At 51.5% G+C, this 14,740-nt stretch overlaps 1 protein-coding gene across 3 annotated transcripts in view; it reads left to right on the top strand.

Annotated features, from left to right (window-relative positions):
• Positions 1-14,740, top strand: part of atp8a1 (ATPase phospholipid transporting 8A1) — an 88,136-nt gene that overhangs the window by 53,776 nt on the left and 19,620 nt on the right. For all 3 annotated transcript variants that reach the window (XM_062475728.1, XM_062475726.1, XM_062475727.1), the window contains 3 exons: positions 3,843-4,015; positions 5,180-5,363; positions 7,866-7,976. In XM_062475728.1, the coding sequence (XP_062331712.1) occupies positions 3,843-4,015; positions 5,180-5,363; positions 7,866-7,976 (468 nt within the window). The remainder of the gene's footprint in view (positions 1-3,842; positions 4,016-5,179; positions 5,364-7,865; positions 7,977-14,740) is intronic.

Here is a 14,740-nt window from a genome sequence, read left to right on the forward strand (position 1 = left end):
AAATTGAAACGCGTTCTACAACTAGGATTGAGAGGGAGCGGGGGCCATTAAGTGAAGCTTCAACTCCTGCTCAGTAACTCGTTTAGCCAGAGGACTCAACGGAGGGCCAAGGACTGAGAGTTTCCACATGGCCATAACATGCAGGCCCTCGCTCCAAACAACTGGACTCTGCAGAGGCAGTGCTGCAGCGTTTGGACGTGCAGAGCTGCAGATTGGTCAGAGGGGAGCGGAGGCAGGCAGAAAAGAGGATGATTTGGTGGAGAATGTCCGTTCAGACATCACTAGTCGCTCGGCCTGATGTGGAGTGACAGGTGGAGCTGGTAAACCGCCGTCTAGACACGATCTGAGCGGGACTGTGTGTGTGCGTGCCGCGTCCATCTCAACAGGCCAGAAATTCTCCTTCCTCTGGTGCCTTCATGTCTGTATTAGACAAACGTCATCATTTCCTTTCTACCCCAAAATCCCCATCAAGTGTGTCATGTCCTGTTCGCTATATCACTCGAGAGCTACATCAACACTGGAGCTCAGTCTTGATGGAGGCTCTTATGTATTTCTGAATGGACTCCATACAGCCTCTCCTAAGCCAAACACTACTGAGTCACATAGGCTAAAATTGCTGTTATAGCCATAACAAAGAGGCTTTAAAAGGAGGCAACTTGCATTAGACCTAGAATTCCTCAGTGGAAATGAGTGGAAATGAGGGTCCCTACTTGAGGAAATAGCCTTAGTGTTTAACTGCTCTAATCATGTTTTATGATAAATAGCTTATACCCGAACACATGCAGTACACTTTCAGGAGATGTAGTTTACAAAGTATATATACATGTGGCACGGCCATACGCTGGTGTTTGGTTTTAAATGCGGTCTTGTTTCATCTCCCAGGTCAGGCAGCTCTCCTCCTTGTTCCAGGGCTGGAGACAGATGTCCAGCCCGGTGCTGTGCTTCCTCTGTGTTGGCTCTCCAAGAGCGAGGGCTTGCCGCACGTGCACACACGTACACACACGTACACACACGTACACACACGTACACACACGTGCACACACGTACACACACGTACACACACGTACACACACGTACACACACGTGCACACACGTGCACACACGTACACACACGTGCACACACGTGCACACACGTGCACACACGTACACACACGTACACACACGTGCACACACGTACACACACGTGCACGCACGTGCACGCACGTGCACGCTCATCTTCCTCTCCGGCGTGCGTGCGTCTTGGTCCCCGTCAGGGACGGCCGTGCTCGTGTAGGACTCCTCACGTCCGCCCTTCTCCCTGCCTCTCTCTCCATCTCTTCCCTTCATAACCCTTTCTTAGCAAATATTTCCTTTTAAGCTCTAGTTTCAGAGCTTTGTTATGCCAGGGAAAGGTTTGCGTGGTCCCGTTGGTGCAATCTCGCTGCCCCGAGGTGTGCGACCCCCTCACCTTCCCAGGACCCCTCCCTCCTCACCTCAGCTTCTCTCATGACCAGCAAGTCACCCAGAACTCATAATTGTCACGCCTGGCCCGACCATCTGGTGAATGCGTTAGGTGTGACCTGAGGTGGCGATTTCTGGTTAGAAGGACCCAGTCGGGTCTCATAACTCTGTTGAAGGTGTTCACACACACACACACACACACACGTGTTGGCCACATAACGCACGCACATCACACTCAGACCAACCCCTAAAAAATATGAGACCTCACTGAGTGTGGGACCTTTTCTCGAAATCTGGTTAATAAACCGTGCTTTACCATGGGGCTTTGTCCATACGTACATGGACATTTGTTGGTGTTCTCTTCCGGTTTCTTCCGCTGTTCTCTCGTGATCTGAGATTGCAGCAGCTGTTATGAAGCAAGTACAGCTGGTGGACAGAGATGCTGGGAAACAGAGTTGTTCTGGTCCTTGATCTTATCCTCGTATCCAAGTTCACTTTGTGTATCCCAACTCATCTGCATGCTTGATTTCCTGCATCACAAAACTCCTAACTTTGTTAGAATTGTTGAAGGTCCGTTTACACAATTCGATTGAAATTTGAAATGTTGCGTGTTGAACTGTAAACAGGAAGACGTCAGTCTTGTCTTATGTTTCCTGGCATGAGCCCAGTTTAAAGGAAGTCCACCAGTGGACCAGCAATACGTTTCTTTGTCACGCTGCATCTGTGCAGTCACGATGGCGGGGTTCATCTCCATGGCTTTAATCAGACAGCAATAATTGAAATTGAGGGACATTCGACAGAGCGTATCTGCATTTGTAACCATGTAATCAGTTGCTCAGGTTGAGGTTTGAGACAGTGTCATTTCCCAGCAGGAAGACTGGGTAGTATTACTGCTAGTAATGTATGCACAGGCACAGCTCCGGGAGTAGATGGCACACATCCTATCCCACCCTCCTAATAAACACGTCCCGTCAGTACCTGCTCCGGCCTCCTGTAAGGGATCTGTGATTGGTTTATCCTCCTGATGACCTCACCATCTGGCTGAAGATGGACGTTTTTTTTTTCTTTTCTTTTCTTACCCAAATGAAAGGATGACATCATGGCTTCTGTCCACCCCAGGCTTTCCTGAGTGGTGGATGCTGGGAGTCCTCAACGTGAGCACGTAATCCAGCTGGTGATGCTCGTGTTTATATCCTTTCAGCATCGCCCCGTCATCACTGCAGCATATATCATCAGACTTGACAATACATCCATTCAGGGTTCTGAACTTCCACCCCATGGAGAAGTCGTGTCTTGGCCAAGATCTGAATCCCCTCCACCGGGCCTGTAAAACATGGCCGAAACAGGTCAGGCAGCTGCCGTACTGCAGCTTGAACCGAGCTACAGGAGTGGACATGCCATGGCTTATCTTTCTAACAGCTTGATTTAAGGAGGTAGACAGCACTGGGCTTCTGAGAATGGATGGGCCTGCTGTGACTTACTGTACCTCACCAGCCTGTCTCTGACTCGGCCCCTGAAACCTGAGCTATATGCACGGGATCCTGTGTGACCTAGCCTGGTCTCGCTTCTAGACTTGAAACGCTCATCGCCTGGGTCTGTGTGACACCCGTTGTCTCGGGTGTCTGCGCTCGCAGGAGATGATGCGTTTACGAGCGCTGCTCATGGCTCCAGCAGATGATCCGGGAATCATGGGATTTGATTTTTTTTTTGGACGAAATCATACGATGGTTCGGTGCAATCTCCAGCCAAACATAACCCCTCCGCCTGCACATGCTAACCCTTACAATAACAGTCTCCGATTTAAGGCCTAGTCCGTATTGGAAGGATCGTTTTCAGAGTTGAAACATAACACTAACAGAGAGGTCAAATACAGGATCTGTATTTTTCATGTCAGAGGTGATTAAATTTGTCCAGGTTTAATCAGCCTGTGGAAATATTCCTGGCTTCCAGTTTGAACAAATTCAGCTGGCTTTTGGCATTCCTGAAAAATGGTTGTAAAACCCAGATGAATGGACAGACTAGGGTGCTGAGAACAAATGATTAAAGTGCTTGAGAAAGCAGACCCTCTCCTTCTCCTCCCTCGACTTCTGTCAATAACGGTTAATACCATGTGAAGTCACGCTCTTTCAAATGAGCCATCAAACTCGTTTTTTATGAAGCATAGCGTGTTTTTTGTGGGTAGTTGTTATTATGTATGTTCTGTCAATGTATTAAGTAATATAAACTAATATTTTAACTGACTTGCACAACTTTACTATATGGGAAAATGAGATGTATTGTTAAACCATTTATGGTCATCGAAGGGTAAAATATTACTTATTAAAATTTGAAAATATGTTGAAATATGTTGCCATGGTTTTGGTGTAATCATAAAAAATATATTTTTATTTGTGCTTTAACAGGCCACCAGAGAGACACTCAGCCACCACTGTGGCATGCTGGGAGATGCCCTCCACAAGGAGAACGACTTTGCCCTCATCATTGACGGAAAGACGCTGAAATACGCCCTCACGTTTGGAGCGCGCCAATACTTCCTTGACCTGGCCCTGTCCTGCAAGGCTGTGATATGCTGCAGGTAAGAGCAAGGCATCATGGGAAATCTAGACTTAGAGGTCAGTATTCATGAAGAATTCCCTCAGCTGACTGTTATCAAGGAGACACTTACTTCACAGGTACCCCCACAGTGATGCGGTCAAATATCTGTCAAACTATTGATTTACTTTTCAGGTAGTGACTCAGTTTTACCTCACGTGTCTGCCTTGATTGAAATGAGACTCATGACTAACCCAAACCCTTTAGGCATATGTGTTGCAGGAGCAAATCAGGCCAAAAGGAAATATTTTAATGTATTAGTCTTTAGTTTGCCATGTACTTTACAACTGCAACTTAAAACCTGAGGTAGTCAAATTAAAAACATCACCTCAAATGATGACGGGGTGCTCTGTTGATCTGCCCGGGTCACATAAATAAAAGGAAGTACTTAAGCGGCCAAGCGACCGTGACCAAGTCTGGGCCAAAAATCAGCGCCATGCTCTAAGAAAAACAACAAACTACAGGTGCCACTGCCTCCATCCAGCGGATGACGTCAGCCTGTTTCTTCCTACGAGTCTCTCCTCATTACCCAGCCCAGGACCGCCAGCAGACCCCGGAGGGATGAATGGAGCCTCTTTAAGCATGTAGAAAACAGCATGTAAATGGTCTCGAGGGGATTCGCTAGCTAGCGTAACGATGACATAGCGTTTACGACACCTTTCTCGAGAGACCCGCCGTGCTGTTCATCACTTTTAAAGCCCGGCCGGCGGTGGTAGCGCTGCACGGTCGGGGATGCTCCCCTCCAGCCTCGCTGTCCGTCCGTCTCTGAGCGGGGGGGAGGGGGGGGGCTCATAAAGGAAGGGTTTGCAGGATGTGGCAGATGAGCCTCTAGGTTACTGGTCCAGCCAGGCAGGTCAGCCAGGCAGACAGAGGTCATGGGGGATTGTCAGACTGGAGGGGAACGAGAAAACGTCCACGAGGCCGAATTATTAGCCGGAAAATGAGATCAATTGCTCATGTGAGTTTGGAGAAATGTGGACGGCTGTCCAAGAGATCCTCCGTTGTGAGCGCGCTGTCTGGCTTTGTGCACAGCTGCTACCAGGTTGAATAACAGACATGTCTCATGTTTATACAGGAAAAGCCCTAATGTACTCAATCACTCTGACGCTGACTTCACTGCAGCTTCCTGTGTTCCTGCTGTCCTCAGGGTGTCCCCGCTGCAGAAGTCGGAGGTGGTGGAGATGGTGAAGAAGCAGGTGAAGGTGATCACGCTGGCTATAGGCGACGGCGCCAACGACGTGGGCATGATCCAGACGGCTCACGTGGGCGTGGGCATCTCCGGCAACGAGGGCCTGCAGGCGGCCAACTCCTCCGACTACTCCATCGCCCAGGTGAGGCCCCGGGGTGTGGAGGGCCCGGGGTGTGGAGGGCCCGGAGGGTGGAGGGCCCGGAGGGTGGAGGGCCCGGAGGGTGGAGGGCCCGGGGTGTGGAGGGCCCGGAGGGTGGAGGGCCCGGAGGGTGGAGGGCCCGGAGGGTGGAGGGCCCGGGGTGTGGAGGTCCCGGGGTGTGGAGGGCCCGGAGGGTGGAGGGCCCGGAGGGTGGAGGGCCCGGGGTGTGGAGGGCCCGGGGTGTGGAGGGCCCGGAGGGTGGAGGGCCCGGGGTGTGGAGGGCCCGGGGTGTGGAGGGCCCGGGGTGTGGAGGGCCCGGGGTGTGGAGGGCCCGGAGGGTGGAGGGGCACAGTGGCATCACAGGTTGACCTGAGCCACCCAGGACATTCTGACCCCGAAGAGGAAGCAAGAGCTACGAGGGGAGGAGTGTTTTGGGAGAGGTGATTGGAGGGTTGTACGATTCCAAAACTGTGACCGTAGTTCCAAAGAAAGACCTCAAATCGAGAGTGCGGTTGTAGCCAACAAGGAGTTAAAGGTGAGGTTGCCAGGTGTGCAGCTCCTGTGGTGGATCAGATTGGCTTACACAGGTGACCAGCAGCAGAACAGGCTTCTGTTGACACCCCAGTGACATAGAAACTGATCCAGGCAGTCCTATGTAAGCATATTCTGGTATCCAGCTAAGCATTATCACTGAAACTCATCATCTTACACATGCTGTACTCCAGAGCCAGCATTGTGCCACGCAACAAAAGCCACTGAGGTCTTATATCATGGACACAACCTGCTTTTTTTGTTGAGGTTTTCTTCCCCCCCCCCCCCCCCCCCCCCCAGTATGCCTTGAGTTCATGTTTTGCACCATCCTCCTCACTGTCCTCCATGTTCAGACAGCTCAGGGCCACAGCAGGGGGAGCGGGCCCAGAAGTCACGTTCTCTGTCCCAAGCATCCAGTTACTCTCACAGAGACTGCAGCTCGTCCTAAGTGCCCCAACCATCCAAATGACATTTACAAATGGCACTTCCTAGAATCCATTAAATCAGTCGCAACCCTGCAGCGGTTCCAGTTTCTTTTCAGACATTGATTGATTTGTCCTTATTGGTGTAACTTCGCCCTACTATACCTTCCCACTGCTCTCTGTATAACTACATTAGTCTTGGGGATTTAACTTTGTTTTCTTATTCACTTTTTCCTTTGAAGTTAGACGGTTTAGTTCCGAGAGTTGAGTGATATAATAGCAGTTGTTTAGCGTCTGAGGTTTGAGGTGAAACTTGGACCTAGACACAGTTATGCTAAAGCTTAAGGCGTTGCCGGCCCAGAGTAGAGAGAGGTTAAGCCAGGCACCTCAGCTGTCTGTCTGTCATCAACTATCTGTGCTGTGGTCACCAGGAGTTTAACCCCTGACCCCCAGAGGTCACGGCTGACAGGACAGCCAGAAGACATCTCCATATACCCAGGAAGGTCGTGCTGTTGTAGAGAAGCCAGACCTTTTTTGTGTTAGCGTTTAGCATGACGAACCTCCGTGTGATGGAGATACAGCCCGTATCAAGCCCCCCTCAGCCTGCAGTACAGTGTGCCCCCCTCAGCCTGGAGTACAGTGTGCCCCCCTCAGCCTACAGTACAGTGTGCCCCCCTCAGCCTGCAGTACAGTGTGCCCCCCTCAGCCTGCAGTACAGTGTGCCCCCCTCAGCCTGCAGTACAGTGTGCCCCCCTCAGCCTACAGTACAGTGTGCACCCCTCAGCCTACAGTACAGTGTGCCCCCCTCAGCCTGCAGTACAGTGTGCCCCCCTCAGCCTACAGTACAGTGTGCCCCCCTCAGCCTGCAGTACAGTGTGCCCCCCTCAGCCTGCAGTACAGTGTGCCCCCCTCAGCCTACAGTACAGTGTGCCCCCCTCAGCCTGCAGTACAGTGTGCCCCCCTCAGCCTACAGTACAGTGTGCCCCCCTCAGCCTACAGTACAGTGTGCCCCCCTCAGCCTGCAGTACAGTGTGCGCCTTGTTGTAAACTCCTAGCTGGTTGGGAAGCAACACAAAACGCTCGCTACAGCGTTCTCAATCTAATCACCGTTATCGGCAAATGATTACACCGAAAATATGACATGCACCACATGCCCTAAATAGAAGGATTATCAGGAGCCCATTTAGATATTCGACTGTAACCCTGGGAGAGCAGAGCCCCTCTCTCACTCTCTCCCCTTTTCAACAACTTCAGGCAAAGTTAAGACCCCACTATCAAACTGTGACCAGAAATGTTTGGAATGTGTGGAGGAAGACCATGCCCTCTGCTCCTCAGCACCCCTAAAGATCCCTGCTGGCAGACACTGATAAGACCGTTCCTTTATTTCCTTCAAAAGGTTCCTTCCGTTAAATGCTTCTATTCCAGGCTGGATTCTAAGCCCCCATTCTAGATCCCAACGTACCTTTTTGACAATGCATTCTGTGTGATGGCTGAATTACAGTCGCTTGTTATTCATTTATCTTGGCCTCTTCTTCTCTCCCCTCCGTCGCAGTTCAAATACTTGAAGAATCTACTGCTGGTGCACGGAGCCTGGAACTACAACCGTGTGGCCAAGTGTATCCTGTACTGCTTCTATAAGAACATTGTCCTCTACATCATCGAGGTAAGCCCCTGAACCCCCATGACTCTAGACACTGAGGTCATATTCAGCCGCAAGCTTAATTGGCGTACATGGTGAATGTTCCACATGGTATTATCACGTCAAAGCAAATCATTCCCATTAGGTTTTCCATGTTTGTGTTTCTAGTGACTGGCCGTACACATTACCTGCCAAACTGAGCCGACTCCAACATTCACCTTAATGAAACAAAATCCATTTGAGCTGGAAAGTAGTGTTTAAGAACCCTGAGTTTTAGTCAAGCCTAAAAGAGATGGTCGAAATTGAGCCGTCTAAGCTTGAAGCCCACAGCGCTGTGTGTGTGCATGTGCACGCACGTGCGCGTGTGTGTGTGTTATGGCGTCTGACAGAGTCCAGACCCTGTGCTGATAGCAGGTTCAGAGCTCCGACCAAGAGCGACCTGACAAGTCGAGGGTTCACTATCAGCGTCAGCTCTGCCACAGGGGTGCGGAGACGTTTTGATCTACGGCCCTCACACACTGGGCGGAGGGAAGCTGCACCTCTGGAAGAGCTCAGGGTCTTCTCTCAAGTCTCCGAACGCCGCTGACGGGTCCTGGCTCTCAGCTCGGTGTGTACAGACCTGCGTCTGACTGGCTAATTACAGGCAGGGCTTAAGGCCTCACCAACCGAGGCCGTTCAAATCCTCAAATACATGCAAGGTTTTCTTTAATCACAGCTCTCCAGCCTTCCTCTATACTGTCGTTCCCCTGGCCTTAGATAGGAAGGAAGGGGGGGAGGGAGAGGGGGGGAAGGGAGGGGAGAGGATGGTAGGGGTGGAGGGGGAGGGGAGTGGTGGTGGAGGAAGGGGGGGAGGCCTTTCCTAGCAGAGACACGGTGAATTACACGCTCCCTCTCTGGAGTGAGACATCAGTGTCTCCCTGGGTGAGTGGACCTGGCCTGTGGGCCAGCTATGCAGGGAGCAGGGGAGATCAGCCAGATGTCATGAGAACGTCCCTGCTGACAAACACCCCTTCGCATTTATGAGACCGAAGGCTTGTACCGTTACAGCGGCTCAACCCGCCATAGAAATATGACCCTGTTAAAATGGGATCTTTTTTTTTTTTTTTTTTTGTCTTTTTCTGTGCTACTTGACCTCTGAACTCGTTTTTCATCCTTGTTTTGGTTTATGTGCCGTGGTAAATCTCCAGGCCCTTTCGGATTCCTGTGTCTGCATCTGTGAGGGAAGGCCTGACTGGCTCTATGGTCGAGGCCGGTTCCTTCAGTCGGTCATGCTTTCAAATGACGTTGACTTTTTCCCCTCTGTAACTTGGCACTACTTCTAACACGGGCCAATTTAAGAGGCTTTGATAATGTTACCTTCTATAATGATGGTAAACTAGCTTTATTGACACTGCAACAGGCACACCATTAATGTTTTAGGGCACCTCCTTATACATCTTTGCAATTTTTATTGTCTCATTTACGGCTTCACTCTGAGACATTGCACATGCGCTGATCAGCTCCGATCAACATCAAAAAACTTTTTTGTTATAGAACACCATATGTAAATGTGGCACAAAAATTACATTCAAATAATCAAGCTGCCAATGCCGGGGGCATCAACATATGAACTGAGTCTATTTCATGTAACTGTCTGGCTTCCTTTTATGTTGTTGTCTTAAGTTTAGCCTGTGGGTAATCTTGTTGCACCAACTGGGAATTCCGCTTTGAACCCGGAATAGTTGGCAGCGTTTGATGTGACTGCACAGAGCAGAAACTCCTGCACAGCAGCCCAGTCTCTCTCTCTCTCTCTCTCTCTCTCTCTCTCTCTCTCTCTCTCTCTCTCTCTCTCTCTCTCTCTCTCTCTCTGTCTCTGTCTCTCTCTCTTACCTTCCCTTAAAATGAAGGTGACTGGCGGGAGAGCCTCAACACACTCATTAAAGGTTCTCCAGCTGAAATTCCTCCCCACTTCATCGGCGCTCTCCCTTTTGTGCGATGGGCCACAAGCCTTCATTCAGGCCCCGGCCGTTCTCTTTCAGAGGAGCTCGTTTCCCTCGAGCGCGTACAGTCTGCCTTCCCCTCCGTTAGGCCTGCCTTCCTCGCACACCTTTTGTTACTTTACGAAAATGTAACTCCCCACCCCTCTGCTACCTCCTTCAGGGGATTCAAGTACATAATAGGGGATCCCTCCTCTGTTTTGCTGCTTCACGACGTATCAAACGCCCCTGTTTTGTAAGGGCCTGACATCCAAGACTCTGGTAACCTCAGGGAAGGGCTAAAAGCTACATCTGTTGCGCTAATAGGTTTACTTTTGTGTGCGCGTGTTTTTCCCGTCCGTTCCCGGGCTACGTGCTCGAAGGTAAACCGAGGATGTCGAATGAGAATTTTCACTTTTGTGTCCGGAGAACATTGTCTATTACAATCTGAACACCATGACCATACTTAAGCCTACTTCTCTGTCCTGCTCTCTTTCTCCTTTTCTCTCGCTCTCCTCCTTATTCCCTCTCTCTTCCTCTATGGACTTTGGTTTCTTTTAGAAGAGGAAAAAAAGATGAAGGGGGGAAAGGATTTTTCGGAGGCCATTGTTGAGCATGTGAATGTAGGTGCAGGTCTTTATGTTGCGGAGGGAGCAGCTGGGAAGTAATTGCTGTTTAGCTTGGGAGTCTGGAGTGAGGTTAATTGTGTGCCAGGAAGTATGGCTGCCACTCTCCTCTGACTGACTGACAGGTGGGCCAATTCAATGCTTCTGTGTTTCCGTGCTCTGTTAGTTATTCCTGCTGCAAAAGGATCTCTCTGACAGGACAACCACTCACAAAGAGAACAATGGTCACATTTTTATAAGGTCTTGGAGAGAGACTCACAGACAAATAGGTCTGAGGATATAACAGGTTATAAAACTCACCTCTTTTTTATAACTTGTGTGAATGAGCACATTTTTTTGTTGTAAAATTAGCCAAAATCTAGCTCAAAGCAGTAAAGTTTAAGTAGGAACTTACTGGGCACTGTTTGATTGACACATTATCAGGCAGCCCCCAAGAGGCTGATGGACAAGTGGCATTTATGGGATAATTACAAGAGGCTTATTCAGCCCTGGGGCATCGGCCTCAGAAAGCCGAGGAACAGAGAATAGGCCAGGGAGGACAAGGTGGAGGCCAGGAGAGCTAGAATGGAGGCTGGGGTGACAGAGGCCAGGAGGGAAGGCTTTGAGAGACAAGGATGAGGCTAGGAGGGACACAGAGGAAGCTAGAAGGGATCAGGATGAGGCTAGGAGGGATCAGGAGGAGGCTAGGAGGGATCAGGAGGAGGCTAGGAGGGATCAGGATGAGGCTTTGAGAGACAAGGATGAGGCTAGGAGGGACACAGAGGAAGCTAGAAGGGATCAGGATGAGGCTAGGAGGGATCAGGAGGAGGCTAGGAGGGATCAGGAGGAGGCTAGGAGGGATCAGGAGGAGGCTAGGAGGGATCAGGAGGAGGCTAGGAGGGACACAGAGGAAGCTAGGAGGGATCAGGAGGAGGCTAGGAGGGACACAGAGGAAGCTAGAAGGGATCAGGAGGAGGCTAGGAGGGATCAGGATGAGGCTAGGAGGGATCAGGAGGAGGCTAGGAGGGATCAGGAGGAGGCTAGGAGGGATCAGGAGGAGGCTAGGAGGGATCAGGAGGAGGCTAGGAGGGACACAGAGGAAGCTAGGAGGGATCAGGAGGAGGCTAGGAGGGACACAGAGGAAGCTAGAAGGGATCAGGAGGAGGCTAGGAGGGATCAGGATGAGGCTAGGAGGGATCAGGAGGAGGCTAGGAGGGATCAGGATGAGGCTAGGAGGGATCAGGAGGAGGCTAGGAGGGACACAGAGGAAGCTAGAAGGGATCAGGAGGAGGCTAGGAGGGACACAGAGGAGGCTAGGAGGGACACAGAGGAGGCTAGGAGGGATCAGGAGGAGGCTAGGAGGGATCAGGAGGAGGCTAGGAGGGATCAGGAGGAGGCTAGGAGGGACACAGAGGAGGCTAGGAGGGACACAGAGGAGGCTAGGAGGGATCAGGAGGAGGCTAGGAGGGATCAGGAGGAGGCTAGGAGGGACACAGAGGAGGCTAGAAGGGACACAGAGGAGGCTAGGAAGGATCAGGAGGAGGCTAGGAGGGATCAGGAGGAGGCTAGGAGGGATCAGGATGAGGCTAGGAGGGACACAGAGGAGGCTAGGAGGGACACAGAGGAGGCTAGGAGGGATCAGGAGGAGGCTAGGAGGGATCAGGAGGAGGTTAAGAGGGACCAAGAGGAGGCCGGGGGGACTGGCTTCAAACCAGACCCAACCTGACTGCATTACAGCTCTGGCTGACCACTGTTTACCTCGATACGTTTCCAGCATGTTTCATATTTAGCTGTTGCTTTTCTTCAGTAACTTTGTATTTTAGCCTTTCCTTTTTCCTGCTTTCGTTCTCCTTTAAGTAGGGATAAGGGGTCTGTTTTTTGCATGGGAGCAGAAGAGCCTGTCACTATATGGAGGACAAGTGTCACCCCCCCCCTCCACTTTTGTTGTCCCACTTGGGGCTCGTGAAGCAGTGGGATCAAAATCATGGATTTCTGATTCACTGATGAATATGCAGGGACCTGTAGAACTCCACCTTGAATTCCCTCCCTCTCCTCTTCCCTCTCTCCTCGGTCGTCGCCCCCCTCGCTTTTTCAGAATGTGCACTGGGGGAGAGAGGCCAGCCACACCCCTCCGCTGAGTGGCGCTCAGTAAGGACAGAAAGAAAAAAGAAGATTAAAAAAATCCCTCCTGGCTGGTCTGGTCCTTCCCTTAATGAGCAAATCAATGCATCTGTCTCTCAAGAGAGAGTGAGCGAGGGACTCTAGCAGGACCTAAGCACCATGCTCTGAATAGGCTTCTTCTTTAACTTTGCACAACAATATATCAGCCCAGAGCCCCTTATTGAAGCGGCCTGTAATGAATTCAGCACTTTGACCCGCCCCCGCAAACCACTCATCACCATTATGCCAACCTCGCCACCGCTCTAACCTGCTCCGCGCTTCGCCTCGCCGTAACCCCTGGCAACGGCCGCTCCGGTACGACCACCTTAAAACGCAACCTACCGGAGTGTTCCATGGCGCGGGGGGGGGGGGGGGGGGGGGTACTGTATGTATGCAAGCACACCATGTGATTTCAATCTGTGTGGAGGAATCTCCTTACTATAGCCTCCGGGGGTAGTCACATGCTCCGAGACTGGAGAGAAAATACAGAGAGAGAGAGAGAGAGAGGGAGAGAGAGAGAGAGAGGGAGAGGGAGAGGGAGAGGGGAGAGAGAGGAGCTGACCACCAGTGGCCCCCCTAGTTAAAGAAAACAACATCACGGTAGAATGCACCTGATGCCGGGGTGAGCAGGAGCTGGAATGGGTGGGCGTGGTAGATGGAGGGGCAGGGGGGTCCGCATCCATCTACACGCACACACACGCACACACACTCTCCCAACCCCTCCACTCCCCACCGCCCGAGGGAAATAAAACGGGGATGGGTGACAGACATTTGTTTTTGGAACGTTTTCACGCATTCACTCTCCCAATTGAATGGGCCGGGCCGGAGGACAGGCCCGGGTGTGCAGGGATTGGGACAGCCCACCGTCTTTGTCCCCTGTCGAGAGTTTGTAGCAGTTCATGCCTTCATAATGCAGTTAAATGAAGCGAGGAACTGTTGGCGGGCTGACCGTAGCGTAACACAGAACGCCCACTGTTCCCTCTACAGCCATGGCCAAACAGCAGACGGGCTCTGTTCAGCTGCGCTGTCAGGATCACTAGAACACCCGCACGGACCGTCTGACTGACAGGATGTCTCACGCGACCAAAAACCATCCCCCCCGTCGACCGTGTCTGCTGCTGGCCTGTCTGACGCCTCCACCGCCTGTTCTGTCCGGCGGTCACCTGGGTTTAACCTCTGCTGTGATGTTTCCTATCGAAAGGTTATGAGGAGGACCAGGAAGTTGTGAGAGCGTCCACACTGCTGGTGCTGAGTGTGCATGGGGGTTGTGTTCAGGCAGGCCTGACAGGCGAGCCCGAGTCCAGACAGGTCCGGGGCTAATCACCATATGAAGTGATAAGCCTCCTCTTCCTCACCAGTCCAGCATGTGGTTTAGATCATCTCCCCCTCCCATCAGGGCAGATCCAGGTCTCCCTGGTCCCCTCCATGTGCCGACCCTCACCCTCCTGCCTCGTAACTAACCTGGCTAGTCACCCCGGCTTGATGTATGAAGAGGCATAATCTTGGGGATGAATCTATAAGGAACGGTACACTGTGGAGATGGAGCCTGGAGCCTGTGTTGTCCCACTCCTACTCCTGACGCTAATTCAGTCCATCTCTCCCCCCTCTCTCCCCCCTCTCACCCCCCCCCCCCCTCTCTCCCCCCTTCAGAGAGTAATGATGTGTTGACCACAGGTCAAAACTTCAAAAGGAGCCCAGTTCAGATTAGGGGTTCGTTTCAGTTTACACTGACTGGAAATATGCGCGTTTCCCCACTCTGACGTGACGCATGTTGTGGACGTGTTTAGATGTTCAGATAAACTCGCTTTTGATCCATTCTTTGGCTTGGTTTGTCTCCAATGGTCGGAGCACAGACAGCACTTATACACTCACCAGAAAGCATGCCGTTGGTTCACCATAGTCAGTGGACGGTGGAGAGGCTGTGGTTTGATGTGTGCAGAGTTTCCACGGGGCTCTCGGCCGATGCTAACGTGTTCATGGATCCACTCAGCCTCACTATCAGTGATGGGAAACATGAGGCCGGGAGGCAGATGGTGCAGAGACCAGAGGGATTGTGATGGGTTTGTCT

Source organism: Osmerus eperlanus, chromosome 13 (genome assembly GCF_963692335.1).
Source record: "Osmerus eperlanus chromosome 13, fOsmEpe2.1, whole genome shotgun sequence".
In the NCBI taxonomy this organism is placed as follows: domain Eukaryota; kingdom Metazoa; phylum Chordata; class Actinopteri; order Osmeriformes; family Osmeridae; genus Osmerus; species Osmerus eperlanus.